This window comes from Camelus dromedarius, chromosome 29 (assembly GCF_036321535.1).
Source record: "Camelus dromedarius isolate mCamDro1 chromosome 29, mCamDro1.pat, whole genome shotgun sequence".
NCBI lineage: Eukaryota > Metazoa > Chordata > Mammalia > Artiodactyla > Camelidae > Camelus > Camelus dromedarius.
In genome coordinates this window covers 15,867,506-15,895,074 of record NC_087464.1, presented here as the reverse complement: position 1 = coordinate 15,895,074, position 27,569 = coordinate 15,867,506, and the positions used below count along the sequence as shown (strand labels likewise).

At 45.6% G+C, this 27,569-nt stretch overlaps 1 protein-coding gene across 1 annotated transcript in view; it reads right to left on the bottom strand.

Moving 5' to 3' along the window:
* Positions 1–814: 814 nt before the first annotated feature.
* The window catches only part of ABHD2 (abhydrolase domain containing 2, acylglycerol lipase), an 89,805-nt gene continuing 63,050 nt past the window's right edge, over positions 815–27,569 (bottom strand). Inside the window, exons 6-11 of the mRNA XM_010986734.2 lie at positions 24,428–24,611; positions 15,403–15,495; positions 12,477–12,587; positions 10,267–10,336; positions 8,666–8,750; positions 815–6,707 (exon numbers count right to left, since the gene is read on the bottom strand). Coding sequence (XP_010985036.1) covers positions 6,511–6,707; positions 8,666–8,750; positions 10,267–10,336; positions 12,477–12,587; positions 15,403–15,495; positions 24,428–24,611 — 740 coding nt within the window. The 3' untranslated portion in view covers positions 815–6,510. The remainder of the gene's footprint in view (positions 6,708–8,665; positions 8,751–10,266; positions 10,337–12,476; positions 12,588–15,402; positions 15,496–24,427; positions 24,612–27,569) is intronic.

The following is a 27,569-nucleotide window of genomic DNA, read 5'->3' as shown; positions in this document are numbered from 1 at the left end:
AAGCTGCGGGCGTCGACCCAGCTAACACCCTGGACCTGAAGTCTCTCCCAGGTGGTGCTTTTTATAGGTAATATTCTTTGCAAGTTGATTTTCTTAGATCAAAATGGTCTGGCTATTTTATAGGGGATAGGAAGTGGAGGGAGGTGTGGGGAAGAAGCTTGCTCACCTGAAAGGGACGTACTTTGAAATCTGACATTGGGCATTCCTAGGTCATGCTAATGCACATCCTCCAAAACCAATACTCCCCACCCCACTTAGCTTGTCAAAGGTTTCACATGGCCAAGGAGGGAAGAAAACTCCAATTGCAAGGTTCTTGGGGTGGGGGCGCATAGACGGGCACAACTCTCCTGGCTGGGCCAGTGACTGACCCTGGGAGACCCTTAGTTTGGATTCTGACAGACACAAAGGAGAAGAAAATGCCACCATTACTCCACCAACCCAATATAATCTTAATTTAGGTCACGTTCACCTAGTCCTTTCAAAGAACACTATTAGAAGAGTATGTGAATCATGCATGGCAACCACCATTTACGTCTCACCTTACATTTTGTCTACGTGGTTCACTTTATAGAGCAAGGGATTAAAATGCTGCTTTCTCTGTTATCTCAGGCCTTGGCTTTCTTGCCTGGAGATAATGGCCTTGTAAAGACACCTGTGGCCTGAAAATTTCTTTGGTATTTGCAAGGCTGGGTTAAAATCAATTGTGATGAGAACTTGGTGTTTTGCCCATTTCTTTCAAGCTCATGCTTTGATGAAGACACAGGAAGACCCTTTTAGATCGAAAATCTCCACTAAGAAGGACACACAGCCACAGTACATTTTTAGTCTTTTATTTTTTTAAGTAAAGAAATTCCACTGAATCAAAGATAACAAAATTACAGTTTTTGTTTGTCATGATTTTTGTTTACCACCACACAGAATCAAAATAGAACCGAAAGTAATATGAGAACATAAAATGATCAAGGACACCTTGATTGTTTAGTATCATTTCTTAATAAAGGTAAATATCCTCATATTTAGAAAAAATTGCATTGCTAGTTGCAAATCTTAAACACCTCGGTGCTGGAGGATCCTCTGTTTCCCCCGCGCCCCCGTTAAATCCAGCAGCACGGAGGCTTTCAGAACACAAACTCAAAACTACATCATCTTCAGGGCAGCATTTGAAGTTTCAGAAAATCCCCCAAAACGAAATCAAACAAAACAAACATAAATTAGGAATGTGAAAGTGATGGTTCTCAAAAATCAATCTGCAAGCAGATCTACCAACAGAAGAATGTGGTTAATGGGAGTCTAACCAGGAAAGGGGGAGATGCAAACTGGCCTCCCCCTCCAACGCCCCCCCTCCCAACCCCTGGTGTCGCTAAGGCAGCTGCAGTGGCAGAAGTCAAAAGCTCAGGTACAGTGAAGGTCTTCCTGAGGCAGTGGGAGAGACCCAGATCATCTGAACTGGTGCGGAGAGGTGACAGGATTCTACATGGACTTGTGCTTTAGGATAAACCAAGGAGGCCAAAACAAAAACCAAACAAAACCTAACTCCTACACCCAGGAACTTGGTCCACCCACGCACGCAGCCTGGGAAGCAAGTGGCTGGCGCTGGGATTGAGGGCTCAGCAGTTACTCTGGGTAACTGTGGGTGGTCTGGAAGGAGAATGCCTATGGAGATGAATGGTACTTCTGCAGGTGTTATCAGGGGACTGTCCCCAACTTATGGCGATAGATTTCTTGGCAGATGGGGTCCAGAAGGGGGAGAAGGTAGGTTAACAGATGTCATTACTGATTGGCAGGAGTTGAGTTAAAAGACTTAATCCACTGGTTAGAAATTAACTTCAGCTTATTCATTCATATATGAACATTTTACCCACATACATGCTAGGAAAAATGGTTTAGAAAACATGGTGTGTGGGTGGGCCTGACTCCTTCAAAAGGGGCAGCTGTCTACTGCCTGGGGTCTGAGAATGGCTGGCAAGCTGGGCTCTGCAGCCTGCTTCCGAGGGCCACACGGTGGGGATGCCCAGGCTGCAGCATCCGCAGGCAGTGGCAGCAGCGAGGAGGGAGCTTTCATTGTGGATAGCATTCCAGTTCTCACTGCCAGTAGGGACCAGTTCCCCTGCAAACGCCATTTGGCAAAAGCAATCAGAGTTTACAAAGACAGGGGCACTTCCCTCTGCTAATAGAGGGAGGAGGAAACCTTTCCCTCGACTGCTGGACCTCTAAATGCCACAGGCAGGCCACTTATCATGGCTTTTTGAAGCATCCAATGAATCCAAAGTGGTTTTGAACACAGAATGAGGCCACAAAGGAAGAAAGGCATCAGAGATGAGGTGTTTGGCCAGTTTGGGGTCACTCATATTGTTGAGGGGGTTGAGGGGGTCTAACGTTAACAAGGAGCATACAGGCCACATGAAGGAATTCTCTGGTTTTGCTGTGGCTTTGCCTCAAACATCTACAGTAGAAGAATTGAATTCCAAAGCCACAGTATTGTTGTAATACCAGGGGATACTCTAGAGGCGAGTTAAGGCTTTCTGGGCAAAGAAAACAATTCCAGATGATATTGTGAGCAGATGCTGCAGGGAAATGCTTCTTAATAACTCTCCTGTCCTGCCTTAGAGGACAAAGACCTGAGTTCTTTTAACTCAACGTGATGTTTCAGTGATCTTTACTTTAGCTCCAAGTCAGAACCGGTGCCCAGGGAAAACAAAAGCCTCTCACATCTCAGACATCTGCTTGTCTGGCAAACACAAACAAGAACACATGTATTGTTTCCCCGGAGCTGGCAAGATGGATCTCAAGCCACACAGTGACAAAGAGAGCTCTCATTCAGATGCCAGGCATATAAGCTCAGCTACCCAGAAAGTTCAGCTTTAATGAAGACCATAGTTTTAGAATGAAAGCCTTAGCAGGAAGGATTTCTGCCCTGGGAACTCTCAATGTTTGCCTGAGTCACACAGAAGGATGGGGATATTTGGCTCGTTCCAACGGTCAGCACCTGTCCCAGTCATAAGACCACCCTCGGCACAGAAAGGATACTGAGATGACAATGGAGGCTCTGAAGAGAAGCCAGTCAGAGACACGGGGCTTTGGGCAAAATCAAGGGTCTTCAGCAACGAAGGCTCAAAGCAGTAACTCCCTCTTCAAGTCCCCTCTCAAGATAAGCCTGAGGCCTTGACATAATCTGTTTCCACTTGCAAGGGCTGTAGAAGGCAAGTGGGAATGTTCCGGCAAATGATGTGTAAATAGATGAAGTGGACTAAGAGATGGTCTAAGATGAGGTAACTGGGGCTCAGAGAGGTGAAGGAGGTGAGGTGATTGCCCACAACCCAGTGTGAATTAGAGACAGTTAGGACAAGAACCTGGGTCTCCTGAACCCTGGTTCCATCACACCATGTCAGGAAAGGAATGCTCCCCTTACAGGTATATTCCCACTCTTACAGTGTGTGTAAACACTGCAGCGGGGTTCAAAGAATATAGTGACAGCAAACAACTTTCTGCTTTCATTCTGCTATGGACTGACTGGTGTAAACTCACAGCAGGAAAGGTAAGAGGTTTTCTTCAAGTCTGTTAAACTCCCTATTAACATAAATGCATCATGGAGACTTGAGACCATTTTTCAAGTCAGATAATCCTCATTTGGGCTCAGCTAATCATCATTGCTTTCATACTGTTTAGAGGCAGGGAGTACAACCCAGAGACATGTTAAAACATGTTCTTCCTGTGATACAATTGTCTAGGCTCCTGCAATTTATATCCTTCATCTGATTTTAAAATATAATGTTCAAATACTCTGACAATTCAGCCTTGTTTGAGCCCAAATAGGACCTTGATTGCAAGAAGAGCTCTCACGTTATCATCAGAAAGGAATGACTTTATGAAGAAAAGCAAAGAAAGCGGGAGGAAGGAAAAAGCTGACCTACATATAAAATGATGCTTCCTTGTTTATTAGGCGAGCTTGCATCTCTGTAAATTCAATGCCTCTGTGCTCCCATTCAGGGACGAACAAGAATTTTCCTGTTAAGATAGCCACAGTTATACTCTCATTGCCATGCCTGAGACCCTGAAGCTTGAACAAAAGGGCTTCAGTTGATTTCATTTGAGCCAAAATGGAATGCAAGGGCCATTCAGACTCACACACTAAAAAGATTTCAGCTGGAACACGGCCCCCACAGTCCTGCGGGGTAAATTCTGGTTGTGGAGCAACAAAAGCTATGCCCTGAGCCCTGCCTCTCCTCCGTGGGCATCAGAACTGCCGTGCAGACCAGGCTCCAAGGACTTCTGCCCCTGTCCTGCCATGTGTGTGACAACAGCACTGTCTTCTTCTCAATGGAGCTGGTACCTGGCCACTACTTTGTCAGAATAGATAAGAGATGAGACCTAAGGCAAATGAAAAGGAGCCTCTTGCCTCCTGGGATGGTGATTCAACCCCACTGAGTTATTGCTTCGTATACCTAATTTCACAAAAAAGTCTCAAGACATGAAGGTAGTAATGGAAATGGGACGATGAATCTTCTAGATTACAGCTGTGGTTGTTGGTTGGAGGGAACAGTAACAGAGGGGAGGGACTAGCTTCCAAATTGAGGGGTAGATGATAAAGTGCCAATTTGTGCCGAAAGAAATGAAAAAGAAATGCACTTGAAAAATAACAACTTAGGGGGGAAGTCACAATGATGAATTTGGTGTGTGTGAGAAATTGTACCGAAGCAAAGTGGAGACCACAGAAGTCTCAATCTTTTCAGATAATGGCTGTTTTTGATGTTACTAGTTAGAACGATCTGGTGATTGTCAGAAAACAACTTCTTCGGGTTACAGACATTACTGTCACATGACTTGGACTGATGCCCAAACTACATCCACCTGTGGCCATGAGGGGTGGCCTCCAGGCCCTCAGGTGGCTCCCTTTACCCTTTAGACATGCACACACAGACCCACTATTTATATTCCTGTCTGTCCTAGAGTAAAGGAGAGGAAGCAGGAACAAAAAAAAATTTTTTAAAGTATCTAGGCCATTTCACTCGTAATCCTGCTTAGTTCCAAATAGCTAATTTTTCAAAGTGCTGGGTTTTTAGATATTCAAGTACCACAGAATTGGAGGATAGGAGTACTTGAGACCTGGAGTGACTTTTCATTTGAGAAGACACACTCTGGAAAGCTCTAGCGAACAGACTACAGATATAAGCTATTAAAAATCTGGTTTCAAGATCACACCGTCTTCAGTTGGAAAGATATTTCTCCAAACTCAGATCCAACTTTTGAATTGTTTGGTATCAAAAGCTGGCGTGAGAGAGGTCTGGGTTAAAAAAAGAATAAAATTATAACTGAGTGCTTAAAAAAAAACACCCCAAAACCTCTTTATATGAAGTGAGGGACAAAAAAGAAAAAGAAAAGAAAGGCAAGTGGTGATGTCTACAAGCTTAGAATAGCTCCCAGGGTCCCCTGGAGGGATGTTCTCTCAAACCTCAGTAAACTGAGTTTGTCATTGAACTTTAGAACTGGTAGTGATCTCGGCAATTTACCTGGTCTAAGTCCCCCATTTGACAGGTGAAAAAACTAAACTTCAAAGGGACTTTTCCAGGGTCATATAGCCAGGGAGAAGCAGAGCCTCAGCCCAAAGTCTTCACCCCACCCAGGCCCTTTCTGGGATGTCACACGAAGATCACACTAGGGCAGCTGTGCTCGACAGGCTTTGCTGCTTTGGAGGCTCCTGGGAGCTGAGAGACACCTCCGACCATGAATTTGAATAAAACGAGTTACTGAGATGTTTCTAAAGGCCCCGCACAACCGTGTTTCTCAGATTTGCCTGGTGATGAGAATCACATGGGGCACTTGTCAAAAATTAAAATCCCCAGGCCCCTTCCCAGACCCACTGAATCAGCTTCTTCAAGGGGAGGGACCTGGGAGGCTGAATTTTTAACAAGCGCCCCAGGTGACTCTCATCATCAGCAATGTGTGGGCAAACTGTCTTAGAAAAGAGTGAGGGAGAAACTTGGCTCGTGACTCAAGGGAATCTTCTTTGCCATGTAGGAGGCCACACTCTGGCCTGGGAGGCCAGGGCTTCGGGCTCCCAAGCTGAACCTCATGTACGGCATTGGCTCTTTTTAGGGTCTATGTAAGGACACATATAAACCACCACAAAATAACACACATCCTTCACTGCTCTTGGGGAAAAGCCTTTTGATTGGCAAAGCAAAACTGCTGTCCAGACACATTTTTAATAGGGAAACTAGATGTAATTGGCTTGAAAGCAATCAGATGCTGAAACTGGACAGGAGGGTGAGAACCCTGTTGTTTGTCACCGTGGCTAACAAAGCAATGGAGAAAACCAGTAATTAAGCACAAAAATAGCCTGGAGCTCCCAGGGACAGCCACCTACTTCAAGATAGGTGTGCCTGGTGGGTTGCCCCCGCTGATGGTGAGGTCAGATCCAGGTCATTGAGGGAGATGGGAGACCTGAAACAGCCGGTGAGGGACATGAGTTCCAGAGGAGGGCAGCTGGAGCGTGCCAGAGTCTGGGGGGCCTCACTCCAGGTCGGCCTCCACCTGCTCCGTGTCAGAGCACTGCAACTTGTTACGTTCCCACTGGCAAATGGCATTGGCGTACTCCACCACCAGCTTATCCATCCATGTCAGGGGCTCAGGGAACAGCACGGAACCCTCAAAGAAGCCCAGGTGGCCCCCGTGCAGTGGCAGCACAAACATCACGTTCTCCCGTTTCTCTGCAGGAGAAAGGCAGCTGAGTGAGTCACTGGCCTCTCTCAGCTCCAGGGCAGGAGGTGCGAAAGCGAGCTGGCCAGGCTTTCCCCACAGGTGAAGGTGTCACCTAAGTGGGCATCTGACTTCCACTCCCTCTGCCTCATTCACCAAAGTGGGAGGGGGATTCGGTGGGGCAGGCGAGATGGTGGCATCTAGCAGGTTTGGGAAGAGCAGCTTGGCTTTGGGGCAGAATGGGCCTCAGAGATCCTTAGAACTCTAAATGGTTCTCAAACTTGGCTGCATATTAGAATCACCCGGGTTTTTAGACAATCCCTATGTTGCACCCAGACCAATGAGATTCTGATTGAGGGGGGCAGTGGGTGACAGGTGAGAGGAGAACCCAGGCATGGGTGTTGCTAAAACTCCCCAGGTGACTCAGTTGTACAGCCAGGTGCTTCCCAACTTCGTGCATCCCAATCACCTGGCTACCACCATAAAATACAGATTCTGCTTTAATAGGCCTGGGGAAGGAGCTGAAATTCTGCAATTCTAACAAGCTCCCAGATGATGCCAAAGCTACTGGTGGGGGCCAGGCTTTGAGAAGGGATTCACAGCGCTCTCTTATTTGCTAGAGTACCAGTTGAATTCAATGGAGTCAATGATTTTTCATTACAGACTTTTAAGACTGAAATATAAAGCTGCAAGTTGTGTTAAAAGATGCCCAGGCTCTCAATGGCACATGCTAAATGGCCATCTAAGAATTACTAACCTGGAGCTTGACTTACGAGTCTATGTTTAAGTTAGTCCCACATGGGCTAGTTAAAGCCATTACTGAAGATGTGTGCAAAGTGGACAGCTAGGTATAGTCAGGTACCACATGAAGCATCTGTTTTCCCAAAGGGATAACTGACAAGGGGCCCCTTGCTGGCTGCTCCAGGCCTCTGAGGCACATCCTGGCATGCACATTTCTGGCTCTACAGGGGCTCTTATCTTGTCTGACACCCTTTATTCTTCCTTTTCAGTTGCTATTTCATAAATTTCTGTGTGACAGCATTAATGCTATGGATGTCACTTTAGATGTGCAGAGGGAAACCAGAGTGGCTGTTTCCTCTCACTGCTGCTCCCATGGCTGGGTGGGCTGCTTTTGTGCAGGAAGCCTGTGGTCTGATCGGGTTGACAGGAGACAGCTTTTATCACATAACACACCTGTGACAGACGCGTTCTCTCTGAGCAGCGAACGAAGCTGTCTGGGCGTGGCTCCTTTGTCTGCTTGCTATATTATCTACTCTTTAGCTTGGGGTCATGAGAGAACTAGAAGTGGTCCTCTTCCCTCTGGTGCACATATATTTACAAGAGGAAACATAATCACAGAGGACTGTGCAAGGAGCAGCTTTGGTCAGATTAGATCTGGATTATAATGCAAAGTAATTTTGGATTGTGGCTCCAGTGTTTCCTTCTGCTACCCTCTTTTGAGCTTCTCCTGTAGCTCCTACCTAGCCTGGCATGCGACTGTGCTGGCCTGAGACACAATGTCATTCCCATGAGCAACCTTCTTTGCTTTTTCAGTTGCTTGTATTTTTAATCCTCAGAGCAGATGAGGAGGCTGTCTGTCAAAAGAGGTAGCAGAACTGGCTTTTTTGTTTTGCTTTTCAAGTCAAGCTGTAAGTGTAAACATCTCTTCATGTCAAACTCTCAGCCTTAATGGAACTACATCCCTGAGACAATAATTTCATAGAACACCAGGGGACTCCCCACACCTGGCTACGGATATAAATGATGCTCCTGTCTCTTGCACCAGGACAGAACACGAAAAGGCTCTGCCTAGGCTCCATCACAGTCCCGGGACTATCAGGCTAGACTAAATAAGAACACTGCCATGAGATGTCCTGGTCTCCAGGAGATGACAGCGTGGTGAAGGTGACGGAATTTACTGTGGCAGTTTGCTGAGTGGTTGAGGGGGCAGCAGGAAGAAAGCACTTACCTGAAAGAGACTTTGGAATGGTTAGAAGACTTTCATGCACCAAGGGGTCATCAGCTGCATTCACCAGCATGAGGGGTACATAAATCTGAAACAAGAAAATAAGGCAGAATTAAATGATCAACTCCCTTTATTTAGACCCCACTGAGCCAAGGTTCAAATTCACTACCAGACATGTCTTGGAAGCCAGAGGAAGAGGGTCAGTGCTCAGTCTGCTGAACAGCTGGATTAAGGACGCCTTGTGTCCCTTGGCAGTGGCAGCAATGGTAACTGCTGCTGTGATGACAACCCTGGCGGGCAGGCAGTGCAGGAGCCAAGCTCGGGGTCCGAGGTGCCCCACGTGCTCTGGTGGGCGCGGGTAAAGACTCCATGGCGCTCACTCGCGAAATATTTCTGATCATCTTCACAATGTTTCAGATTAGCCAGACCTTTCAGGAAAATGGCTTTACAAAGAGTTGCGCACATATTCATTCAATTTATATTGTGGGGAGGAAAAAAGGAGTGTACTCCACGCTAGACAAAATAGTCTTTCTAGAGGAATCTAAAAGTTGAAAACAGGAGCAGGCTGGTGGATATTAGGAAGCTCCTGGCAGATTTGCATTTAACATCTGTTTTAGCAAAACAGCAAAAATAGCGTCTTTTTTCATTTTAGCAGATATGATGCTGATGGGGTAATGCAGACATTACTGAACAGCCATGCTCAGGGGTGAAATGACTAGTTGTCTAAACTGGATGTCCCTGACATTGGCTCTAGGCAGCTCAATGTTTCAGTAATGGCTTAAATGACGACACAAAAAGCCTGGACGATGAAGTAGGAGGGATGGCTGATATGACAGACGACAGGACAGAGAGTCACAATGATCTGCTTTAGCTGGGGGAGTGGTAGGCCACACCAACAGGAGGACACTGACAGGGATAAATGGGAAGCCTGTGTCTGAGTAAAAAGAGTAATTGTTCAAAGACGGAATGGGAGAGACTGGTTTGGTGGTGGCTCAGGTAAAAAACATGGGGGTTATCATTGGCCACAAGCTTAATACACACACAGTTTATTGGAGCTGCTGAAAACTGCATTAATATAAACCAGTCTACATCATTAAAAGACATGCTCCTCTATCATTCTCATACAGAAATGCACCAATTTTACTCTGTGCTTGCCAGATCATGGCAGTAATTTTGATTTCAATCCTAGGCACCACACCAACAAAATATACAGTGGCCCCAGAAAGGGTCTAGGATTGTAAGAAATCTACACGGATCTCCTATGAGGAACCATGGCAGGAATCAAGCAGGATCGTACTGTCAAAGGAAGAGTAAGAAAATAATGAGTGTGGCAGCAGTTTTAAGGACTTTCACACAGATAGGGGAGCAGGCTGGTCCTCACTGCACTAAGGCGCAGCTCTGGGATTATTACATGGAGGTCACAGAGGGGCAGAGTTTGGTTCAATAATAAACCCAAGTCAACAACTAGAGCGGTTGGAGCCAAATGCTGGCTGAGCTTCCACCAGGGAAACTTCAGAGGGATGCCTGTTAGACCCTGGGTTGAGCTGGATGGAATGACGCTAATTCTGAGATGCTGCCGCCTCTGAGTCAGTGTTGCCACTCACCCTGTGCAGGTACCTCATGCAGCTTTCTTCCTCGTAATATTCCTTCAGGGAGTTATAGCCATGGAACTTCCTGGACACACACACAAAGGAAAAAGACAAGATTGGAATGCTGAGTTGATTTGAGTACAGCACCAGTTCCTGCACTAATTCATAATGTCAGTGGAATATACACTTGTAACCAGAGTTAGGGGTTAAGAGCACCCAGCTTTGGCATGCGGGTTCAAATCCTGGCTCTGCCACTTACCTTGTGACCTTAGGCAAAAGGTTTAATCTCATTGAGCTTCTCCTCTGTAAAATGGAGTTTAGGACAGGCTCTGTTTTAATGGCACCATGAGGTTTCTGACATTAAAGTGACATTTTAATATAATAGCATAATAACTGGCCCAGAGTAGTTACTCATTAAGTGTTATCTATAGTAATTATTAGTGTTTATTACATCTTTTTGACATAAAACCAGATGTCACCATAGACACTAAGAAACTGCAATTCAAAGGCATGTACTAGAACTTTGTTTTCAACAGAATGCTTCCTGGCAGAGTGACCCAGGTCACTGTGAATTGGAATGAAATATGCACTGGATAACAGAAACGAGACGGGGATTCAAAGTTACCCCCATGGAGCATCAGTCAGAGACACACGGACATTTAACGAACCCTTCAGTGCTCTAGCAGGCAGGTCCTGCCGCTTTGCCCTGCCCTGTGCTCAGAGAGGCCAGCACGATTCAGCCTGGAGCTCTGACACCAGCAGGCCGAGTCAGCCCCAGCTCAGAGGATCCCTGAAAACCTCATTTCTTTCTGACCCAGATTAGGGCCTCTGGTTTCTGAATGGTGAGTTTCTTTGGACTAGGGTCTTCAAGATATCTGGGCTCCCCTGAAGCTGTGGACCTCTTCCACTACCAGGTTCTTTAGACATCTCTGCTGGGAAAGGACCCAGAATGCTCAGGCTGGACTATTAAGCCAAACATAATAGGAGAGGCTGAGTGCAGAGAGCATCTCGAGGACATTTGTCTCCGTGAAGTTAGTCCCTTTGTGGTCTCAGTGCTCCAGAAAGGCACTCCAGTCTTTCAGTATTACTAGCAATGGGTTAATGGGCAGGGTGCCCAAATTGGTTATGATCATGAAAAGTGCTACTATCTGGCACAATTAAAAAGGAAGAGTGTTAGGAAGAATTGAAGAACACTCTCTTTTGGGCTTAAAAAAATTTGGAAGATGAATGAGATTTGAGTAAGTTTGTTTTTTTTCTCATTAGGGTAATGTGTACATTAAAGTCACACGCCCCACTGTAAGTGAGGGTGGGTAAAATTAATTCTCTCCTTCTGAACATATCAGGAATCTCCTCATTTCCATTTCCTTTGAGTAACTGTTTATGAGTCTATTTCAAGGTTACTTGATGTAAAAATGTTCTTAAAATCCCTTAAGGAAGGACGTACAGATCGCACACCCTGAGGTCAGTATCTGCCTACCTATTGGATGAACGCTAGCTTGCTTTTGATCATTAAATAAAAAGGATGACTTTTTTTAAAGAGAACGATGAGGTCAGAGATCAACTTTACCTTTTCCAGCTAAGGCTAACCTCCATCAGAAACTACTGGTGCCAGGAAAGGGGACATTGTTAGTGTTGGGACCTCAGGTCACGGAGGGGCTAGTGGGGACAGGCAGGGAAACGGTTAACTGAGTGAAGGGGCGGGGCTTGCATATTACACTCCAGAGGAGAGTCTTCACACCCTTAGAGGGAGAAGCTCTGTCCATTTTTCTTGCAAAACACAGCTCTCTTGGTCTATTTTTGATGTTTCTACTTTTGATAGAGACACAGACAGGTACAAGAAATATTTTCTTTTCCTTTTACTCCACTGCCACATGTAGATTTTGTGGCACCTGATCCCCGTACCGGCATTGAGGCACAGCCCGTAGGGTGAGGACTGCGGACAACTAGAGTGTGTACACTCAGCGCCCTTGTTCAAGCTCAGCTGCGCCGTGTAGGAAGGCAGAACGAGTGATCAGAGCCTTCTCCTATTTTTTCAAGAGACATTAGAAATTTGGATTTTCCTCTGAAATCTTCAGTTTTTAGACAGTGGACATATTAAAAAAAACAAAAAATAATAACAATGCTCTTCACCCTTAACACTAAAGCGGGCAGAGGAAACCCCTGGTGCTGGGAGGCGCTGGTTCACTGCCTCCCGCCTGGCACCCTGCCCCAGAGCGTGGGCACACCTCATCACGTTGTCATCGATCTGCATCAGGGATGTGGCCGTGTACAGGCGGCTCAAGTCTGTGTCCTCCAGGCTCCGGGGTTTCTTAACATGGTCTCCAAAAAGAGCTTGCCTAGAAGAGACAAAAAAAGCAGACAGAGAATAAAAAGCAGATGATAACCAAATCATCACACTGTACACTGAAATATCTTGTAATTTTGTCAATTACACCTCAGTAGAGCTGGAAAAAAGTTTTTTTTAAAAGAAGCAGATGATAGATAACCACAGTAGAGGCAAGCCAGAGGCAAGCCAGGAGAGAGTCTTTGACAAATTATACGTGGGGAACTTAGGAATAAATCACTTTAGCCTTCAGAATGTCCCAGAGGATAAGGTTGCATTGTTGACTTTTGAATAACTGAAGAAGTATGAACGTCAAGACCTTATTTTCCTTTTCAGGGGCAGCTCAACAAACTAAAGAGTGGATTTGAGCCTAGGCGACTATTACAAAACCTGCACTGCTGGGAGGTCTCAGGATGGGCACTGTGGCCTGGGGTGGGCTATCAGCCACACTGGGGGTGGAGGGAGGCTCAGTCCAAAGTTGTGGAGGCCCTATCTTTACACTGGTGTTGACACTTTTGTCCCCTTTGGCAAAACCCCTTTCCCTTTATGAGCTGTTTGTGTCACTTAACAAGGAAGATAATGGTTTACCCATTTAGCATTTGGGCAAATCAACAGCTCTAAAAAGCTAATGTGCACTCAGAAGAGTAATCATTTCCAGTAAGAAAAAGATCCATATGAGAGGATGACAAGAAAGGTAGAGGTCAAAATGTGCACATTTCAACTTCCATTCCCAGCAAGGGCTCCCGCTCACACAGCTGAAGGAACACTGAGTTTGCTTTGAGGTTTGGCCCTATGGTGGGAAAGATTCATTATGAAAACTGAATGTTCTGGTATCCATTCACACCCTCTCCCAAAGAAGAGGAACAAATTTCTTAAATTTTTTTTTCCCAAAAGAGTATTAGGGTTACATACGTATAGGATAGAATTCACAATTTCAAGTGCCCTGTTACACAGTGCTGTATGTCAATTATACCTCAATAAAACTAGAAAAAAATTTGAAAAAAGAACAGACAATGCTGATGAGAAAAGAATGATAATAAAAGTGCCCCCCAAATTTCTAGACATTTGGCTTTTTCATTTTTATTATTTATTTATTTTTATTGCAGTATACTCGGTTTACAATGTTGTGTTAATTTCTGGTATACTGCACAGTGATTCAGTTATACATATATATATTCCTCTTCATATTCTTTTGCATTGAATATAGTTCTCTGTGCTATATAGTAGGACCTTGTTGTTTATTTTATATGTAGTAGTTGGTTTCTGCAAATCCTGAACTCCCAGTTTATCTCTCCCTCCCTCCCCGCTAGTAACCATAAGTCTGTTTTCTATTAGACATTTGGTTTTCCATGGTATATTTAAGAAATGTAAATATACTTAGAGTACATCCAAAGGACTCTCTCATTTTGTTAAGAATTACACGATGGACCTTCTGGACTAATTAATCAATGGCAAGACTGGGCCCTGTAGCAAAACAAATGTTCCCTGCGAGAAGTCCACTTTCCATTCCAGAGGTGTGGAAATACAGAGGACTTGGACTTGGTGTCTGATGGCCTGGTTTTACCCATTCTGGAACCTCAGCAAATCCCTGGACCCATCCAACCTCAGCTGAGGCACACCCAGCTTAGGGCCCAGCACACAATTGATGCTCAAACACCATGAGCTCAGTGGAAACTCAGCCAGCCTGTGTCCTCCACCCACCCAACACGAGGTCTAGGGACGTTCCCCGCAGCCTGGCAGCCTGAGAGGCCTGTGAGTGCCAGCCTTGCCTGGGCGCCATGTGAACCCCACCCACAGGAAGCCCAGTCTTCCTGTGCAGCTGGCCACCTAGTACCAAATTTTCTTTTAACCACTGAAAAAAAAAAGGAGTAAGAAACTGACCATTCAGTTAGATTGCTTTTCCTAGGATGGTGTCAAAACCCCTGTAAAATTGTACTTTTTGAGTGCCCCTTATGTACCAGGCTCTGGGGAAATCAAAACATCAAGCCTTCCAGTGCTTTCCAGTTTAGTTCAAGACACAGGATTCACACTGGGGAGGCGGCAGAAAAACAACTTGGGGGAGGAGGAGCTGGCTTCACGGAGGCAGACACCTGAGAGGAACCTAAAAGGATGCACTGGGTTTGGACCAGCAGAGATGATGGGAAGGACATTCTCAGAAAGGGCAGAAGTGGTGTGGGAGAGACCAGAGGGCATGTGGGCCTCTGAGAGGCCCAGTCCAGCTGGAAGGGGAGGGAGGTGTGGGGAAAGAGATGATATCACAAACAATAACCACAATGATGAAATCATCACTGGTATTTCTTGAGCGCTACTGCAGACCAGGCGCTGCTCTAGGCACTTGTCAGGGGCTAACCCACCAAAGGATTCTGAGCAGGAGACAGGCAGGAAGAGTATGGTGGATACACAGATTCTATGCTTTGCACCAGTGGCTGGAATCCTGCCACAATGCTGCTTGGTCAGAACCCCAGGGGCCAGCAGAGAATGATTCTGGATCCCCAAGCTCAAAAGCACCCTAAAAAGAAAGCTTCCTAAACAATGATGAGCCACCCTCAGGACTGCCCTCATTTGGGAAAGAATGGAGTAGAACCGGTTTCTCTTTCCTTCTGGAGTATTTGAAAATTATGGAAGCAGAGAGCGATTTGGTGAACTTGGTAGCTTAGGACAAGTTTGTTTCTAACCAAGTCACAAAGCAGTCAGCTGAGAGTCTGTTCGATCCCTGACTTTTTTTTTTTTTTTTTTTCTGGACAAACAGGAGCTTTGTCTTTTAGTGACTCTGAAATAAGCTCAGAAAGGCCCTGTGGGTCTCCCAGGGGAGGAGGGAAGGCACACACCTGTGGGAGAGGATGATCTTCTTCATGTTGTCTGCCATGAGGAAGTTGTAGAAGCGCCGGCACTGGTCCCACTGCATGAAGGTTTCCTGGGCCCTGGAAGAACCACAAGCCAGAGTGAGAGCGACTGCGTCCAGGGGAGGACGTGGCTGTGCAGGCGGGAGGCAAGGCTCTCGCCGCTGGGGAGGCCGGCTCCCTACGCTGGAACGTGGGCTTCAACGTGTGGTCCTCAAACTATGTGCAGAAACGCTGTAACAGCGTCGCTGAATGTGAGGCCCTGGCCAGAAAGCTCTCTGGGGCCACAGGCTTGGTTGGTAACCCTGCCGACTCCCTCTTTCATCACCTGGGCTTCTCGTTGTCATAGGACCTGCCAGTACCAAAGTCTGCTTCAACTGTCATTTGAGCACATTCCCTACTCAGCTTCCTACCCTGGAAGCAAGTGTTCCTGGCTTAACAACAGGCGAGTGTAAGGGGAAGGTGGGTGCGGAGAAGGACTGTGTAGGGAAAAACCTAAAAACATTTCTTTTTTATCACTTATATGTGGAATCTAAAAAATACAACAAACTAGTGAAAATGAAAAAGAAGCAGACTCAGAACAAGCCAGTGGTGACCAGTGGGGAGAGAGAAGGGGGAGGGGCAATATAGGGGTAGAGGGGAGAAAAAGGGTTATTATGGGATTATATGAAATCATGTACGTGAAACTTTTGAAAATTGTAAAGCACTATACTGCTGAATTCCTTTTGTTTTTTTGGGGGGCAGTAATTAGGTTTATTTATTTATTTTTCAATGGAGGTCTACCACTGAGCTATACCCGCCCCCATAAAGCATTATAGAACTTAAACAATCTTTCATTCAATAAAATTTTAAAAATTGGAAAGGAAAAAAACACTTCTTTTGTTGCCATTTGCATGGCAAAGGAAAATCATATAATTTGAGCTTTCTTTTGATTAGCCTTTAACATTTAAGGGGCAAGAATGGAAGAAGTAGTGAGGCCATCGACCCCTTCCAGGCATGGCTGCTGGGGCCATGAGTCTTATGGCCTCTAGAGCTAGTGTGTGTAGCTGGCACAGCGAGGCCTACTGAAGTGGGGGTCACTAGGCAGGTAACAGTCCCACTTCCAGATCAGGAGACCATGGACTCAGAGGTCAAGGGACAGAGCTGCCCTGGGTCACACCAGAACAGTCAAGTCCAGCTGAGTCCAACCTGGCTCTGGCGCCCACGTTCGGCCACCACCACCTTGTGCGGCGGGAGCAGACAGCACGGCCAGCCTCTTCTACACGCCTCTGCGACCAGATACCCCTGCCCATGTGTCAGGTGAACAAACACTGATGTGGTAATTCCTGGGCTGCCGCTCAGACCTCCCTGCTCAATGCTTTCTTCCCTTGGGTGTGAACCCAAACACAGCTGTCATGGAGTCCATGCTAACCTTCATTTGGCAGATTTCTGAGTCTTGAGGCCTGATTACACCCTGGGCACAAATCTGGGTGTCACTATTCTCACACAGAATCCATTGGTTTCATTTCCCAGATGGCAGAGAGGGGACTCTTGAGAGAGGGAGGGTGGTTCGTAGGTATTAAAAAAAAAAAAAAATCCAGGGAGTTATTTATAAAAGTAATTTCCTCAAAGATGCCACACTTCAATTTTGGAATAGCAAACATTTCCCATAATATCACGGTTAAAAAATAAAAGCTGGTGGAAAGTTAAAAGGGAAAGGGTTTGTGGATTTAATGGTCTGTGACATGCCCACAAAACATGGGCCAAAGCTCACAGTGAAGATTAATGCTGCCTTCAAAGGTTAAAGGCCATTTTATAAATGCTCGGCGGGTGGAGGGCTCCCAAACACTGCGGGACCAGGAAGGACAGGTTGGATCACCATGGGCAGGGCCCCAGCTAAGGCAGGACTGTGGACACTTGCCTTTTGGTCTGAGGAAGGAGGGACGTGGGGTCACTCAACCCGTGAACCATAGCCTGCTGCCTGGACAGCTCCCTCTCCTCTGACCTAGGACCCAAGCTGCCACTTCCTCAGAGAGCCAATAACCCCCAAATCCTAGCTTTCTCTTGCCCTCATCCATTTCTCCCTTTGCTGACTTCCTGAAAGCTCTTGTCAGGATCTCCTTCATATTAGCGGGACTGCAGAGGCAGAGAAGGGAGGAGACACTGATGGTAAACTGAAGCCAAGAGAAGATGCTTCAGTGCTGCAGATTTCTTGACTAAATAATCCTAGAAGTATCACTCACTGAAAGGCTCTGGGGAATCACAGGGGCCCAGGGCTTAGGGAGGAACTGGGATAAGGAAGCTGGGACCCATGTTTCACCCAACCAATGCTGGCTACCATTGATTCCTCATATCTTTGGTTTATCATTCATTATATTTAAGGGATGTCTTTTACCACCTTGGGGTATAAAATTAAGGGACTGAAACTTAAACTTAATTTTATAGTGGCTTAATAAAACATAACAAAGATCAATGTATTATTTAAAAAATATTCATTTCATATATTTTAAAAAAGACCTAACTTCTTCAGTACCACCACCACCACCAGATGGAAAAGAAATAAAAGACAGGGGAACCTACTGACTAAAAGAAACTTAAGAGACAAATCAATAAAGGTAATGTGTGGACATTTGCAGATCCCGATTCAAACAAACCACCTATTAAAAAACTTCCATGAGGCGATCAAGGAAATCTGAACACTGACTAGAAATGGGATGATATTAGGAATTACTATTAATTTTTGGTGTAATCATAGTATTGTGATTATGTTTAAGAAAAAGACCTGAGTCTTTTACTGCTACATAGTGAAATATTTACAGATGAAATGATATGTCTAGGATTTGCTTTAAAATAATACAGTTTACCAGGGAGTGGTGAGTGGACGGGGTGTAGAAGAAATAAGAGTGGCCAAGAGTTAAGCATGGTTGAAGCTGGTGATGGGTACACAGGGTTCAATATCCTAGTTCTTTTATTTCGTATGTGTCTAAAACATTCCATAATGATGAAGAAGAAAGAGGAGAAAAAAGATGAAAAATAGAAAATCTTTTGGACTATAAGCTACTGAAAATTAAGATCAAAGTCAGTTTTAACTGTTAACTGTGAGCCTCAACAACCATTTCAGGGAAGGCAAAAGACCAGCAGATCATCGGGAACCACTATACATACGGCTCCATCAAGAGCCTCACTCAGGCAGCTCTCATCGAAGCCAAACTCCAATTTATCTGCCCTGCTTTTGTAGTGAGAGGAGGCAGGAGACAGAATCAGGCTAGAGAGGCAAATGAGCCCATGCCATGGCTTGGGGCTGGCAATGGGATGAACGTCTAGCAAGATGTCCAGGCTACCTGGTTGGCAAGAGTTAGAGCAGAGACTTGAACTAGGGCCTGCCTAACCCCAATGGGTAGTTCACTAAACTGTAGAAGCCACTTCATCTCTCCAAGCCTCAGTTTCCTTATCTGCCAAGTCAGGAGGTTGAACTAGAGGAATTTTCACACCTAGATTGCTCTATGACTGAGGTACCTATAGTTCTATCCCAGGCCTGCCACAGGCCACCCTGGTGTCCCCGGGGTCCTTTCACAGCTTCTGTTAATGGTGGATGAATTCCGTAGATGGGTGGTTGTGGTGAGTGGGGAGCTGGCCAACTGGTAATGTTAAGAATGGGTCTGAATTCTGGCCTTGGCTGAAGACACTCGAGGGATAGGCAGGCTTCTGGGCATGAAACTCATGAGGATGGAGAGAATGTCCACCTGGGAACCAGATGACTCAATCAAGAAGGTTTAAAGAGAATTATGGTGGAGGCAGGGGGAGAACACTCAGATGAGACTGTGACATAGGGTACCATGGTGGACAGACTTCAGGTATGACAGGCTGATGAGAGTAGCAGTGTCATGAGAGCAAATGGGAAAGAAAGGGGAGGGAAAGATGACATTTATAGTCTCAGATACTGACATGCCAATGGGAAGAGCACACACAGGTGAACTTAACTCAGGAGTCTGTAAGATTTCAGAGGTATCAGTGAGACTTGCTAAGATGGGACCAGGACTGGAAAGAATCCTGTGATGGACACTGTGCAGCTATTCAAAGTAGGGTAAACTTTCAGAAAGAGAAGGAGCAAAGTGCTATATGACAAGAAAACACAGACCAAGATGGAAAAACATATGGCAAATGTTTGGGTGAGATCTGCCAGGTCAGATGGAAGAAATGAATTTTCATTTTTTGATGCAAACCACAAAATGGGCACCAAATCCAGGGGACTCCAGCTCTGCAGACACTGAATGAATCCTTTACATGGCCACGCAGGAGAACTTTCAAGTTCTTGACCTCCCTGTGGACAGCTATGTTCTCCAGAAGAGAGAAGGGATGGCAGGAAGTGCTCCCCAGGCTGAGCCAGATACTAGTCCACCAGGAGAGACCAGCTGAGAGACGCATGGAACTGGGGAGAACGCAGCCAGGTCATAATCACAGGAAGGAAACCTTTGTATAATCCAGAGTGAACTTTGTTGGCAGGTTTCATAGACTCAGCAAGAACCAGGATGACTCCAAAAGGGATGATGCGCCCTGAAAGTCCTCAAAAAGTGTTTCTGTCATTGAGATCACAAATGAGAAGAGGAGAGTACCCCAAGTACGGCTTCTCTGGGAGTCTTATTCCATACTAACGTGTATGGACTTTTAAAGAATTTTATCCATCGATCTACTTACCTATCTATATCAAAACAAAGTTCCTTTAAAATGCCTTTATTTCTAATTGATGTAACATTAAATGATAAGATATTATCCATACTGGTTTCCCGGCCATCTGCTGGTGAGAGATTTCTCTCTGCACAGTTAAAAGAATTTTAAAAGGTGTTGTGCAAGGAGATGGATTTTTAAATCACTTAGAAGAGGGTCCAAACAAAACAGGGGTCTACAATTACACTCAGAGCAGTCAATTAGGCAAGAAATGGCTGAGCCAGCCAACCACTTTATGCTACCGGGGTGCTGCTTAGAGAAAGCTCAACTTTCCAACTCACACCTTGCAAAATGAGTGAACAAAGCACCGATTAAAAGGAATTAAAGTCAGAAGAGAATGAACGTGGGAAAGAATGCATCTAACACCCAAAGGAATTCAAATCTCCTGGCTCATATAAATTACATCTCAGAGTGCTGAGAGACTGAGAATACTGAACAGCTCTCCTGTGGTCTTTGAGAAAATATGGAGGATGAGAACGAGAGAGAGAGGTTCTCTACAGCTGGGATGGGCAAGCATGACTCTAATATTCAAAAAAAAAAAAAAAAAAGCAAAGAAGGCAGGGGCCCTGCAAATTAAGATTGGTGGTGAATTTATTAAGTATGGTCTGAGGCAATAGTAAAAAATACCTTGAAAATAATATGCTAATGAAATCTCAAAGTACATTAAATATTTTCCCACAACAATGTAACAATTATTTTTATTTGGGGAGGGAAGGGATTCCCTTCCAGGATTTACCCATATGCAATCATTAAAATTTTTTTAAAAAAACCCGTGGTAATAAACACATATCAAAAATTGATCATCTTAAACCTTTTTAAGTGTATAGTTCATATGTGTTAAGTGCGTTCACACTGTTGTATAACAGATTGCCAGAACTTTTTCATCTTGAAAATATGAAACTCTACACCCATTAAATGACAACTCCCCATTTCCTTCTCCCTACAGAGTTTTACATAGTTGCCTTCTCCACTACTTTTAATATACACAGTCTGTCATTTTATAGATTTTTCTTAATTAAAAAAAATAAAAGCAGCTTTGTTTTCCACCAAATTGGTGGACACGTGGGCTACTTCTAACTTGGCCCTACAAGAAGAGTCCTGCTGCAGTGGAGGCCACACCAGGACCAGCCTTGAAACAGCGTGGCCTCTGGGAGGAAGATGGTGGCACCTCTGGACCCAAGAGACTAAGGCAGAAGGCGGCTCCAGGCTGGCAACTGGTTGTCCTCCAGAGGCAGGGCCAACCTGCAGAGAGGTCATTACCTCCAGCTAGTTCAGCCTAAGCATGCAGGCAAAAGAAAACCTCTCTATACCCTCTTGGGGACTGGGCCCAGCTTCAAATGATTGATTAAACCAGAGAGTTAGGCTGAGTCTGACCACACATGTTTCCAGGGTTAGCCGGCAGCTGTTTGTGCTGAGGAAACGTGTTAAGTCAGCTCTATACCATGCAGTTTCGGGGCACTTGTCTCCTTCCTTCACTGGTGCGGCATGTCGGCAAACGTGGGCTTGTTTAACAGCAGCTACTTCACTAACTACAGCAAGCGGGCGCTGGCTTCTGAGCCTACGAGGGGCTGTGGCTAGCGGGGAGGGGCACGCCTGGGGCCAGAAGCCAGAGGGAGGGGATGGATCACTGACCAGTGGTCTGTAGGCTCAACTAGGAGAGATTTACCAGAAGCATGAACTCCTGTGTGGCCCCTGCAGAGGCAGGCGAGCCCTCCCTGCTCCACCTTGGCGTAAGGGAAGCATGGCTGCCATCATCCCCGTGCTGAAAAGGCTCATCGCCCTCAAGCCTTGGCAGGAAAAGAAAAGGTTACACTGGTTGAAAGTAAGGCACTGTCTTTCAGCGAGTAGAACTCATTAAAATGTTGAGGGGACCTGAGCCCCCAGCAGCTCCAGCACACACAGGGTGATGGTGTTGCTTTGACCTGCTGCCCGTTCCTGTGCGTAGGGTCATGGGATCTTAGCCCGAGCCTTAGCTGTCTGAGCTCTAGGGGATAAAGTTGCCTCCTTCCTCTGCAGGAGCCTAATGCGACAATAAGTAACTATGGGTACGAAGAGCTCTGAGGCCTTAAAGAGGAGTAAGTAGACCATGTCTGCAAAATGTACAGCACCTCACAGCTGCTGGTTAGTTTCCCAGCTTTTAAACCTTTGCCTTAGTTCGAACACCTTGGTTTGTCAGACGTGTGGGTCTATGCGCTGGCCAGCAGCAGATGGCGCTGCTGCAGCAAAACGAAAGGAAGCTGTTATTTAAGATTCTGTGCGTTGGAAAAAATGAAAACAAATGGGTCCTACATCCTCCTGCTTATCAAATCCAGTGCTCTCTAAACACAAAGTCAGTGTTCACAGTAATTTCACTGCACTTGGTTGAGGAAGGGACTCCAGTGAGCCCGATTGGACAGAGGCTAGAAGGCTTGCCAAAACCTGGACCACTTGTCAGGTGAGAGCAGGCAGGGCCTCCGGCCAGGCCCTGCTCCCTGGGTCCTGGGGGGGACCTTTGCTCACCGCTCTATCATCCCAGTCACCGGAAGGATGGGACTTTGGTTAACTCTGGTGACGTAATGGCTATGAATTGAATATTTCTAGTCAAGCCAAGATAAAGGTGCATGTCCTGGCTCACCAGAGTGCGGAAGGGAGTGAAGGAGAGAGTTCCCATCAGGAAGATGAGGGAACTCAGTCCTGCAATACTAGAGCTGGAGAGACCACTGAGGTCTCTGGGCCCAGTAACTACTAAACGTGGCTAAATCTCAGGAGTCACTTGTGAAATGTGTTCAAATGCAGATTCCTGGCCCCATGCCCCAGATTCATGACTCAGGATCTCCAGGGGTGAGGCCCAAGAAAGTGAATTTATTTCTAATGTGATTCTCCAGGTGATTCTTAATGAAGTGAGGCAGTCACCAGTTCACCAGATTGGTCTTTGTGATCCACTGACCTACTTATCACATTACAGTGAGTAATGATGATAATGAAGAGTTCCTGATTTACTTTCTACGTGCCTGGCTCTGTCCCAAGTAGTTCATATGCCTGCACTCATTTGAGCCTCACAATGGTGCCGTGAGGGAGGTACTATTTATTATTATTGTCATCCCCATCGGGCAGGTGAGGAAAACTGGAACCTAGGCCTTGGCCCCAGAACTCAGGAAAGGTTCCAGCAGGGATATGTTTCATGTCTACTTTTGGGTACATTTAAATTCTCCTTTTTGGCCAGCTTTAAGGCTCAAGCAGAGGCTGAATTCTGAGCTTTCATTTGCCCTTTGGATGTGTTGACTTCAAATTCCAGTAATAGATATTTTTAGAAATAGCCTCTATCCATCAGAAAATGACAAAATAGGCTTAAACTACACCATGAGAAATAATAGGTGAGGCAAAAAGGAAGGATTCATTTATTAACAATAAGGGCTTCTTGACTTTAGACTGGATCAGTCAGGGAGTCAGGTTTTTTTTTTCACTTTTTTGTATGATTCTGGATTTCTTCAAGAGATCTTTAATAACTGGTCATACCCATTTGTAATACAAAAGACATTATCATAAGGAGTAAATACAGAAAAAAATATGAACGCATGTGAAGAACCTGGAGAGTTGTGTATGAGTATGTGTGGATGAGTATGTGTGAGTGTGTGTATGTGGTGACTCTGGAGTGATCTAGGAAAACACTGATGTTGGTGGAGGTGGTTCAGAGCAGAGGATAATGCCCTCCTAGGACTCATCCTGCAGGGTTCTGTCAGCAGGAGACTGAGGGGACAGGTAAACCTTTACCCAGTAGGGCATCTCTTTTGTGTGATTCTGGGATGCCTGAGAGAGATGACAATTTGAAGGTGAGGGCACAGATTAAATGGTTTCCTTTTAATCACAGATCCCTTCCAGATGCCATCTGAGACTCAACTCTTTGGTAAATAGAAGGAATCTGGGATCATAAGGCCCAGCTCTCAGACGCTGGTTTGCCAAGTCTCCTGTGTTTTCATAAACCCACAGTTCCACAGAACTGCTGGAGTATGATCAGATTATATCATCTCACAGAGACTCCAAAGGGAAACAGTAGCTATTAAGGGGGAGCTTTGGCTTATTCAGTTACAGATCTGATCCCAAATACATCTGCATATCCTCGGCTTAGGGGGACTGGTAGGACAACTCCAGTGGATGGTGTGGAAGTAAAACGAGGTGACTCCAAGACCCAGAAACTTCTGCTCAGTATGCCACAGCATTTCCCCTCATCTCCATGGGCCAGTGTCTGGTGACTGTGCATCTCAGTAAATGAGTGCTACCTGGAGGACCTGATGGCAGAGAGACGTGGGAACACACAGCCAGAATCACTCACCTCAGTGCGCTGTAGCCCTGGCACATGCTGACGCAGCACAGGACCTTTTCTTGGTTGGCCTGGGTCTCCCCCAAGTATTTACACACGATGTTACCACCCAGGCTAAAGCCCACGACCACCAGCTGGGTCAGGGGATATGTCTTCTTGATGTAGTTTACCATGGCTCCAAATTCCCAGGTGCAGCCTGTGGGCAGAGAGGGAAGACCACTCAATCATTTCAGCTGCAACAAAAATTGGAGAAAATGTGAGTTGAAGGTTTACTAAGTGGGTGTCAAGATATTAAGAGAGAGAGAGAAATATTTATGGATACAACCAGCCCTCTGTAACTACTGGGTCCACATCTGCAGAGTCAACCAAACACAGGTTGAAAATATCCAGGAAAAAAAAAATCCCAGGAAGTTCCAAAAAGCAAAACTTGACTTTGCCATGCACCAGCAACTAGTTACATAGTATTCTCATTTTATTAGGTATTATAAATAATCTAGAGATGTTTTAAAGAATACAAGAGGATATGCTTAGGTTATATGCAAACACTACACCATTTTATGTAAGGGACTTGGGCATCTGGGGATTTTGGTATTCACAGGGTCCTGGAACCAATGCCCTAAAGATACTAAGGGATGACTGTATAGGTGTGTGTGTGTGTTTAGAGAGAGACACGTACGTCCAGACTTCTTTCTGGCTACCTGCAGAGATGTTCCCAGATGCCCCTCCGTATAAGAGGAAACACAGCATTAGCAGTGCCCATGAGGAAAGGGACCATGGCTCAAACACATGGGCAATGCTCTTTTAAAGGTGGGTTGTGAGAAATCTATCTGGATACTCACGGAAATCAAAACAGATATTCAGGGTGTGCACGAGCACATATGTTCGCACACAGATGTAAACAAAAGCAAGAGCAATTCTCTTTGGGATTAGCTTCTTAGGCTACAAAATAGGATGCTATACCCCTGTGCACAGTGATTCACGGTGTTAAGAAAAGTACCAAGTGGCTGTTATTTACAGGACCGTCTTGTCAGCATGGGGAAAAGAAAGGAAGACAAACTTCAGTCCAGAGGGATGGCCAAGATGCTCTGTGGGAATAGGATAAAAGGTTCTTGGTGACGTAGGGACAGGGTGCAGACCTATTCAGAAACACACAGAGGAGACTTCTGAACGAGAGGGTGTTTGGACCCAGTTTGCCCAGGGGAGATGATGTCAATCGGTATCCCCTTGGGAGGTTGGTGAAGTCGTGTTATGTCTCAGCAGCTCTGCTAAGAGGAGGAGCTTAGTGGTCATACATATGAAAGGATTCATCATATCTTTCTAAGGCCCAACCTGACTCTGCAGGGAGACAAAATAAAACCTACCAGGGAAAGTTAGGGACTTTGCCAAGAAGCATCTTTAAGAAAGACCAGCAGGATGACAGTCCAGATTTTGTTCATTGAAAAAAAGGAATGAAAACAGACTTGTCCCACATCCTCCCACTTAGATCCAATCCAGTTCAGAGGTTTGGCCATCCCTAACAGAGTTGAACAGCTCCTCCCCTAACCTGCAAACCATGGGGACACGAACTTCTGAGCCTGGACAAGTTCCCCTGTGCTTCTACCTTCCTCTCACAGTAGGATACAGCCTAGGCTGGGCCAGCACAACCTCATGCAGGGGTTCTCAACCCACAGTGCACATCGAATCACCTGGAGAGGGTGTTAGAAATGGGCATCCCTGGCCTTTACCCTTAAAGAAGCTTATGTGGTAAGATGGGGGCCAGGCCCAGGAATATGCATTAAAACATTTTTTTGAGTAGGTTATTCATGCACATGGCACAAAATTCAAATTAAAAGATATGGTAAAAGGTTCTTTCTTATATTCTTTTTAAAAATACCAATGGCAGCAAACATACTGTTTAGCACCTTTTTTTTTTAACAATGTGTGTCTTGGAGCCACTGTGTAACAATACACATAAAACTGCACACTGCATTTTTATTTTTATTTTTTAATGAGGTATAACATACACTCAGGAAGGTGCACAACTGATGAAGCTACACGTTTACACCCAAGTAGCCACTGTGCAGAGCAAGATGCAGAATATTCCTGATGCTCCTGAAGGCCCCCTCATGCCTCTTTCCAGACAAGATCCCCCAGACTGACCGATGATCACAATCTCAAAGTGTTGGGAGCTCCTGAGGCTCGAAAGGTGGCAAAAGATGCTTCAGACTAAGGGAAAAACTAGGAGCCAAGAGCTGACCCCTCACAGCATGGAGAGACTCAGGCATCACTCTGAGAAGGGAGCATGTCTCCCTCTCCAGTGAGATGTAAGAGATCCAGTCTCTTATTTCTCCCTCCTGCACCCAGCAGAGTCTGGGGCACCCTGCAGGCCTTCAATAAATAGGCCTTCAATAAATAGCTGATGCCTTGAGTGGATTCTGATGGCCTCTGAATGGGTCCTGGTGAACCTCTGAATGGCTCCTGAAGGAACAAATGCTGGTTCAGAGGGAACCTTGACTCTTAACTTTGTAATCTGAAATGCCAGACTTTTGTCCCTACCTAGGTCATTTATTCAAGCTTCCCTTTTTAAAAGGGTAGCAATAGAAGAAATGTTATCTCTCTAGGGAATGAATGCTCAGTTTAAAATGGGGAGATGTGACATTAAAGAGCAATCTTCAAACACACTCAGCTGACATCACAGCTACTCAGTCACGCAACAAATAAAAAATTCACAAATCCTGTTAGAGATATTTGTTCACCTCTCTTAGGCCATTAAGTGGCCTTAAAAACACAGCCTTAATGAGGTAGTCCGGCCTCATGGTAAGTAGAAGATCTCTGTGTTCACACTGCCTAGGGTAGGCCCACTTAGTGGCCCCAAATGCTCCCAACTTCCCAATGATGACAAGCAGATCCTGTACTCTCTGGGCTCCCTGCTGGAGGCTCAAAGTCTGCCGGAACAGGATGGAGTCTGGCAATGGGTACTTTTAACAAACACTCCAAATGATTTTTATCCTGAGGGAACTTTGGAAAGTAACTTGGGCAAGTTACCAAACCGTTTTGGGTCTGTTTCCTCATCTGTAAAATGGAGGTAATAAAAGTGAACACCTCCCAGAGTTGTTTGCAGGACTGAGTAAAGAGACATAGGTAAAAGGCTTAGGCCAGGGCCTAATGAGCATTC